We start from the raw sequence: 7407 nt of genomic DNA, 5'->3' as shown, positions 1-7407 counted from the left end.
TTTGTGCATTTACGACGACAGTACTCCCTCCGCTTTTTTTAATTCCCCGAAAATTATTAAACGGAAATAAAGAAAAATATAATTCGATGAAAATATTATTTTACTAGTAAAATACCTGTGTAATATATGATTTTTATAAAGTTTAATATTTATGAATACTTATATGCAAATGTAATTCATGATTATTTAAGACTTGTAATTTGAGTTTATAAAGTTTGATGATCATGTGTTTAAAGTCATTTTTAAAATATTGAGTAATGAATATTTTAATAGATCTCATTAACTAACAATTTTTTATGATAAAAAAATAATTTTCTATTAATTGAGTATACTGTAAATATTTTTGTATGTAAATCAAATTTTCTATTTATTTTGATTTAAAAAGACTTTATTTTTAACATTATTTATACACTCCCAAGTTAATTAATACGATATTATTATTAATTTAATTTATTTTTCTATTATTTGGTTTAATTATATATTCTTAAATACATATCAAAAAATATCTATAAATTTTTATATAAGTACAATATCTATTAATGTAGAGTCAATTCTTTTTAATTATGCTAATTAGGCTCACACTTAAATGAGGCATACATAATACTCCCTCTGTTACTAATGAAATTCCCAAAAAGAATGTTTATAGGGATTAAAAAATAGAATATTTTAGATAGTGGATATATTATTTAATTGAATTATAAATTGGATTGTAAAAAATAGAAACCATAAACATTAAAAAAATATTAAAACAAAGTTTGTGGAAAAAATATGAGACCACAACTAATAAAAAATAGTTTTATAAAGTTAGTGGGAAACATATGGGGATCATAAGGAATATTAAAATATTAAATTGAAGTTAGTGAAAGATATGTGAGATCCATAAACATTATAAAAATATTAAAGTAAGTATGAATAAGGTTATTTTTATCAAAAATTTGTGACATAAATGGAAAGATTTTTTATGGAAAGATTTTTTATGGAAATAACAAATAAAACACTCAAAATGACAAATTGGAACATCTTTAAGAAACAAAAGGAGTATATATTACATTTGAAATTTTTTAGAGTCATATACTAACATTTGAAATCAAATGTTATATATTCCAAATTAGGTATGCATAATGATATATTATATTTTTAAAACATTCTTTATTTAAATCTACCATCAAATATATAATTTTTTAATAGGGAAATTATTTTTGTCTATAAGGCTTCTCATCCAATTAAATAATTCTAAATGGCAAGATTTTCATAGTTTTGCTATTTATCATTTTCTTTTAAAATTAATAGTATTTATGATAATTATGATTGATTATTGAATTTAATGGAAGAAAAGTAAAAAAATAAATATTAAAAAATATTAAAATAAAATTAATGAAAAAAATATGAGGTGATTAATGAAATCAACTTTTAAGAACATAGGAAGTATTATATATTGAAATTGGAATTAGGAATACTCTAACAATAGTCTTGTTAGTTTACAATAGGGTGAAATTGATAACCAAAGATCCAGTCTAAGGAGAAGAGGTGCTTAGCAAATTCATAGATAAAAAAATAAAATATGATATTGGGTCCTGGGACTTGAAATATTGGCATACTAATGTTAAATTTTCAGAGCTAGTGGATGTTGTTAGAAAATATTAGAAGATGGTATGGCAATGATGGTAGCAATGTGATAGATCGAAGATGTGTCAACTTGATTAGTGAGCAAGCATTAGTGGAATGTGGTCTTATATGTAGTCATGAGATGGTTTATATTGATAGGAGGTGGTTGCATTTTCAAGACTTTATAGCTTGGGGTTCGATTGTCTTGGGTAGGGTGCTAGCTTCTATAGTTCTACTGGGCTTATGGTTAGAGTTGTGGTGGTCTTTGATCGGGATTGTGTTTGAGCTTGGCTCAAACTCTTTTGCTTAGTTTCATGTGTCATGGATTTACTCCCTTTAAGGGAGGTGCACCTCTTTGAGGTGGTTTCATCTTGATGATGAATTGTTTTTCGAAGATGATTTGTTTATGTTGTGTTTGGCGGAATTGAGATTATTTCATCAAGGTGGAAATTTGTTATATTTATGACTCATAATCTCATTGGTTAGCTTAATGTTAAAAGAGTATGGTGTGCTTGGAATGTATGAGTATGTGAGGAACTTAAAAGAACACAAGGTCAGAATGTTGGTGCATGTTGCTCAAGCCACTTGAGCTACTGGGCTCGACCTGCTGTTGTATGCTCAACCCAATCGAGCAGTCTCACTCGACCAAACTGTCCAGTCGAGCTTCATTCAATGGCACGTGTTTTTTGGAGGCTGTTTCTTGCAACTGTTTTGAGTGGGTATATCTTGGTTATATATATATATATATATATATATATATATATATATATATATATATATATATATATTAGAATCTCCATTGAAGAGCATTTGCTCTAACACAATGTTTTCCTAGCTTAAACAAAGAAAGAAAGATCATACAACACTTTTGATTTCCTACCATTAAAGTACAAATAATTTATGTCAAAATACGTAATTCATGTAAAAACTCAAAATTTAATCCTTTGAGCCAAGCACAACCACAGAAATGGACAATGATATACATATATATAAATGAAACAAAAGCAAAAGATTTTCTCAACATTCGATGAGTTGGTTCCACAATTTACAGCTGAATCGAGGTGGTTCCTCACCGATAGGCGATAAGCATATATATTTGCTTGGCTTTTTCAGAACTCGTCTTTTTCTTGACATTCTGTGATAACAGCTTCTGATGCAAAGCGAATCTAGACTCGTGTAAATAGCTCGAAGAGGTTAAGATAATGGAAAATGTTCGATAGTATTCAGTGTGTAACGTTTTCAAAAGGCATTCATTAATCTCATTGAGAGTTTCCTTGAAGGGCATTAACAATTTCTTCTGCTCTCGACTGTATACCTCTGATGTACTCAGAAAGTATACGTTGCTGATAAGATCCTCCTTCCTAAGCAGATGAATAAGGGTGAATATTAGAGACCCGTTTGAAATAGGCAAAGGGTAGAACGAACAAAAAACAGTGAAAGGTTTTTACATACAGTTCTAATTAAAACTCGCTCTATCCGCTTCTTAACCACAGCATAAAATTCCTCGGGTGTAATATCTCCTTTTGCAACTGTCAGACCGTTGAGCAGGAGCATGTTCCATTCATTTTCAGATGCTGCATACGTTCACATGTGTTAAATAACTCGACCCAGAAGATACAAATCCATTACCATAGAGGAAAATGTGAATGTACTCCTAGACCTAGTCACTAGAGATATCAACGTTATTTACATGTTTCTCACGAGTCATGACCTTGGTCATACGGAGACGACAGAACTCAGATTCTAAAGGTTATAAATAATGAGTCATGACCTTGGTCATACGGAGAAGACGGGAATTGGGAAAGGAGGGTCATATAATAGATAGTGATTGTTGCTGTTCCACATTTTCCAAAACAATACAAGGTGAAGATAACCAGTATGTCATCTTGCTAAGGGCAGAAAGAAATATCAGATAGTGTAGATATCCCCTGCTGGGAATTGAAGACAACACAATGTCACACTTGAAAAACATTAGCAGCATCTAGTTTGGAAACAATGGTTAACACGGAAATTACCTTTAATAATCGTCTCAAGAAATTGTTCAGCCTTCAAAATCTCTTTACCTGTACAAAAACACAGAGACTTTTATCATTCACGATAACTAGCATGAAATTGTTCATTGATTGCCTCTTCGAATGTCATCATGCAAAAAATACAGGTAGCCCTTACAGTCAATATTACTGAGACAATGCTAAATAAGATATCAAAATAGCAATTGGTAAAAGGAGTTCGAGGCTCACTTCGAGCTGGACTTTGAATTTTGAAGTTAAGAACTTAATTCCAGGTTTTGCCACCCGCAAAAAAGAAAAGTTGAGCATACATTAATCAATCAAATTTATCATTAGTGGTATTTTCTCTTCGACAAAAAGTCTGCGATCATACTAGACATCAATTGGTGGAATGAATAGAGGAGAGTGAGTATTTACCTTTCTTTGCATAACTACGCTTGGAAAGAATCCTAGAGGCATAGAGCTGCAAAACCTTTTGCAGCATTGCAACAAGGCCTGGTTTGTCCCCGTCTTCTTTTGCCTGCAAGGGAAAGATGAATTACTACAGTATCCGCAGCTTTCCCATGACATAACAACATACAAACATATGGGACCCCACAGAGAGGTAAATAGTTCTCTGTATAAAATATGTAAAACAATTTAATATATCAGCTTTTGATATGCCTCAATGCGATTTGAAGGTCACACGGCTTTACACAAGTCAGACTCAATAGCAAGATGTTGCAGCAGAGAAGATAAATTTACAAGTCCTCACATTTACTTAATTGATTCTACTTCCCACTCAAAAAGAGCCATAATGATTTTTAGAAAGAAGGCCGCTGTATCATACAGGATATATAAGGCAAAGCGACATATTATAAGGTGATAATCCAGAGAAAAGAATACTCACTTGCCGTAGTTGTGCATTGACTTCTGCAAGAAACCCTTCATCTAAATATCCTTCTTGCTCTTTTTGATATACCTCCTGAAAGTACAAAAAAGAAGAGCATCACAATAGCTTCATATTGATTCCTAAGGTATGCAAATACAATGTCCCTAAATAAAAATGCATCTAGAATTAAAAAAAAAAAAAAAAACCCTTGACCAAAAGTTATGATAAAATAACAATAAAAAGTAGACAATGTGAATTGCAAAAGGTATGACAATGAGCAAGTCACATACAAAATTTAGCTTCATGAACATGCATCAGTCGCATTGATGTTATGTGAAGATCAATTTTATAAAAAACAAAGAAAAGCCTATAGCAACTCAGGTTTTAGTACATGTAATCAAGGAAATAAATAAGAAATCAATAAGCACGGTGGGAAAGTAGCTTTGATTTCAGAAATCACAAAGATTAATGACTTGCCTGTTCCATCCGATTAATAGCTTCAGGGTCTCTTGGAGGCCAGGTAAGTTCTTGATTTTCATCCACCGCATGTTTAAGAATTGATTTAAGAATATCAGTAGCGGATTCAATTTTTTCCTTCATAACAAGAACAATGAATATATGTAAGATCAAGCAGATGATACAGGAAAATTTGCAGAAATTGAGAAGAAAGAGCATCACAGAGAAGATATACATTGGTTTTATGAACAAGACGGTCCACTGTGCTCATTAGTGTTGCTGCCAGTTCTTCGTAATCTTTCTGCATACATGCAAACAAGCCGAATCATTATGAATGAAAAATTAAATCCAGAATTTGCCTCTACAAAACAATAAAAGCATGTCAATCATGAAAGAAACCATGCTTTATCATCCTCTGATTTGCAAGTCTCGGTCCTTGCAGCAAGACGAATCCAGAAACCCTCATTAAAAGCAAGAACATTTTCAACAACGAGCTGGGGTAACTGTTATATAATGAACCTGTGTCAGTTACCGAGAACCTCGAGAACAGAAACATAAATTGCAGCTTGACTTCACTAAATGGAACTCTTCAAGTAGTTGAATTAAAGAAATAAAATCACTGAAAAGCAAAGATCGGTTAGAAGTTAGTACAATTTATAAACCGTTTTTGTCATAGTAGTGGTTTGTGAAATATGCAAGCATGAAGGAAACTTTTCTACAAATCGCATGTTCAGAACATAAATCTTTCAGAAAGAGCTTCTCATCCTAGCTAAAAATCTCTGTTATGTTTACATGAGCAATTGACCTCATCACCACACAATTGACTGAATGCTCTTAGTCGTAAGAGCACTTTCCTCTTGAGCAATTGAGCATTGGGTTTTCGCTATCACTCTTGTATTCTAGCAAAATGAGGAGCCCCTATAGCTAGAATATCGTGCAAAAATCGTATCATCTCTACGCCTAGGGGTATACAAAAGACCACAATTGGCGTCATTTTTTAAGACATTGAATTACGAAACCACAAATCTTTCACAAGATCTTCACCAATCACCAAATCAATGTAGTTTTAATCAGAATTCCCATTCTAAGCAACAAGGATAAGTTTGGAGTTTAAAATAATAAATATCAAAATTGGTCTTTAAGACGACCAAAAAAAGAACCACGTCCTAAATTTTAAAGGTAAATAGTTAATATTTGCTTCGAAACCATAACAATAATTGAAATCAATGCATTAAGCAAATTTAAATTATAACAAGAAAAGCCACAAATTCTCACTTCTTTAGGACTGGCATCCCTTAATATATCAATGAGCCTATCAACTTCGACTGTTTTCTTGAATGCTTCCTCAGCACCTTTACTGACTGCACAGACCAAATTTCTCCTGTGTTTTAAATATACCCAAAAACAAGGCTTTTTTACCATTAAGCTTCTCAGCCATCCAAACAGTAAAAAAACTAGACTCTAATCATAAATATGAAATACGTCCAATGATCCATTTCCCATATGTAAGGGGATGTTTGGTTTGGGAAAAAACTTTTTCCTGGAAAACTGTGTTTCCTCTCTTCAGTTGTTTGGTTTGATAGGGAAACAAAAGAAAACGTTAGTACTTTACAAAAATTTTCCTCCAAAATGAAAGACTACCAGTTTTTCTGTCACCATTCTTTCTCCAATACTTCCATTTTGCCAATGAGTTTTCCATCAAACCAAACAAAGAAAAACCAATTATCATCGCATTTCCATTAGAAAATTGTTTTACAACGAGTATGTTTCGGCCAAATCAAACACCCCTTAATCTCCCTCGAGTTATGGATGATACAATTTTTATATTTGTCCCTAATCAATATGAAAAGGGTTTAAACAGTTTATGTCAAAAGCACCTGGAAATTTACCCAATAAATAAAATTGTAGGAGGAATGAAATAGTAAAACAATTTAGGGAAAAAAAAAAAGCAATTACCTATAATGCAAGAACGGTGAAGAGAACTGTTTATATAATCTGATTGTTGGAAGCTTCCATGATTGTCTCAAGACTTGCTGTAATTCCCACCAAATCCCGCGAAATTTACACAAGAAAAAAGACAAAATGAAGATAAAGAGCAACAAGAAATTTAGTTATAGAATATATTAAAAAAAAAAAAAAGAAATTGAGTTATAGAACCAGTACATTACATTGACAAGTAAAAGAGAAAGAAACCTGAAAATTGGAGGAGTTGTAAGAAGAAGAAATGCTTGTCGAGCAGGAGGGTGATACTGCAATGGATGAAGCCATGGAAGATAAACACAAGGAGAAGCAATGACCCAACAAAGTTTCGAGTGGTGCAGAAGTTTGTATTCTCAAGCTTTTGTTCCGCGGGCCACGACGGGTGGAACTTTAGAGAACATTGTTTGATGATTGTTGATACACATTTTAGACCACCGAATCAGGGGATAAATAGGTGGGACATCTATTCATTTTACTTGTCTCGTT

General features: G+C 32.3%; 1 protein-coding gene across 2 annotated transcripts; it reads right to left on the bottom strand.

Annotated features, from left to right (window-relative positions):
• Nucleotides 1–2441: 2441 nt before the first annotated feature.
• On the bottom strand, nt 2442–7407 carry LOC130825687 (uncharacterized). Of its 2 annotated transcripts, XM_057691034.1 has the most exons (11): nt 7135–7407; nt 6898–6974; nt 6217–6322; nt 5346–5444; nt 5177–5242; nt 4963–5079; nt 4504–4578; nt 4032–4134; nt 3621–3668; nt 3058–3179; nt 2442–2966 (listed from the first exon to the last, which is right to left on the bottom strand). In XM_057691034.1, exons 1-11 carry the CDS (start codon nt 7207–7209, stop codon nt 2865–2867), a joined length of 990 nt encoding a protein of 329 aa, XP_057547017.1. In that variant the 5' UTR covers nt 7210–7407; the 3' UTR covers nt 2442–2864. The 2 variants fall into 2 exon arrangements, with proteins under 2 accessions (XP_057547017.1, XP_057547024.1); XM_057691041.1 differs by lacking the exon at nt 5346–5444.

Source organism: Amaranthus tricolor, chromosome 1 (genome assembly GCF_026212465.1).
Source record: "Amaranthus tricolor cultivar Red isolate AtriRed21 chromosome 1, ASM2621246v1, whole genome shotgun sequence".
In the NCBI taxonomy this organism is placed as follows: Eukaryota; Viridiplantae; Streptophyta; class Magnoliopsida; order Caryophyllales; family Amaranthaceae; genus Amaranthus; species Amaranthus tricolor.
The sequence above is the reverse complement of the archived record's forward strand: the minus strand, read 5'-3'. Positions and strand labels throughout refer to the sequence as shown.

Bases quoted from the DNA above. Each gene is read 5' to 3' on its own strand.
- LOC130825687 (XM_057691034.1), bottom strand. From the start codon at position 7,209: ATGGCTTCATCCATTGCAGTATCACCCTCCTGCTCGACAAGCATTTCT. The intron at 4,579-4,962 runs GCAAGTCATTAA...TTGTACTTTCAG, and splicing joins CTATTAATCGGATGGAACAG to GAGGTATATCAAAAAGAGCA. The intron at 3,180-3,620 runs GTAATTTCCGTG...GAACGTATGCAG, and splicing joins TCTTGAGACGATTATTAAAG to CATCTGAAAATGAATGGAAC.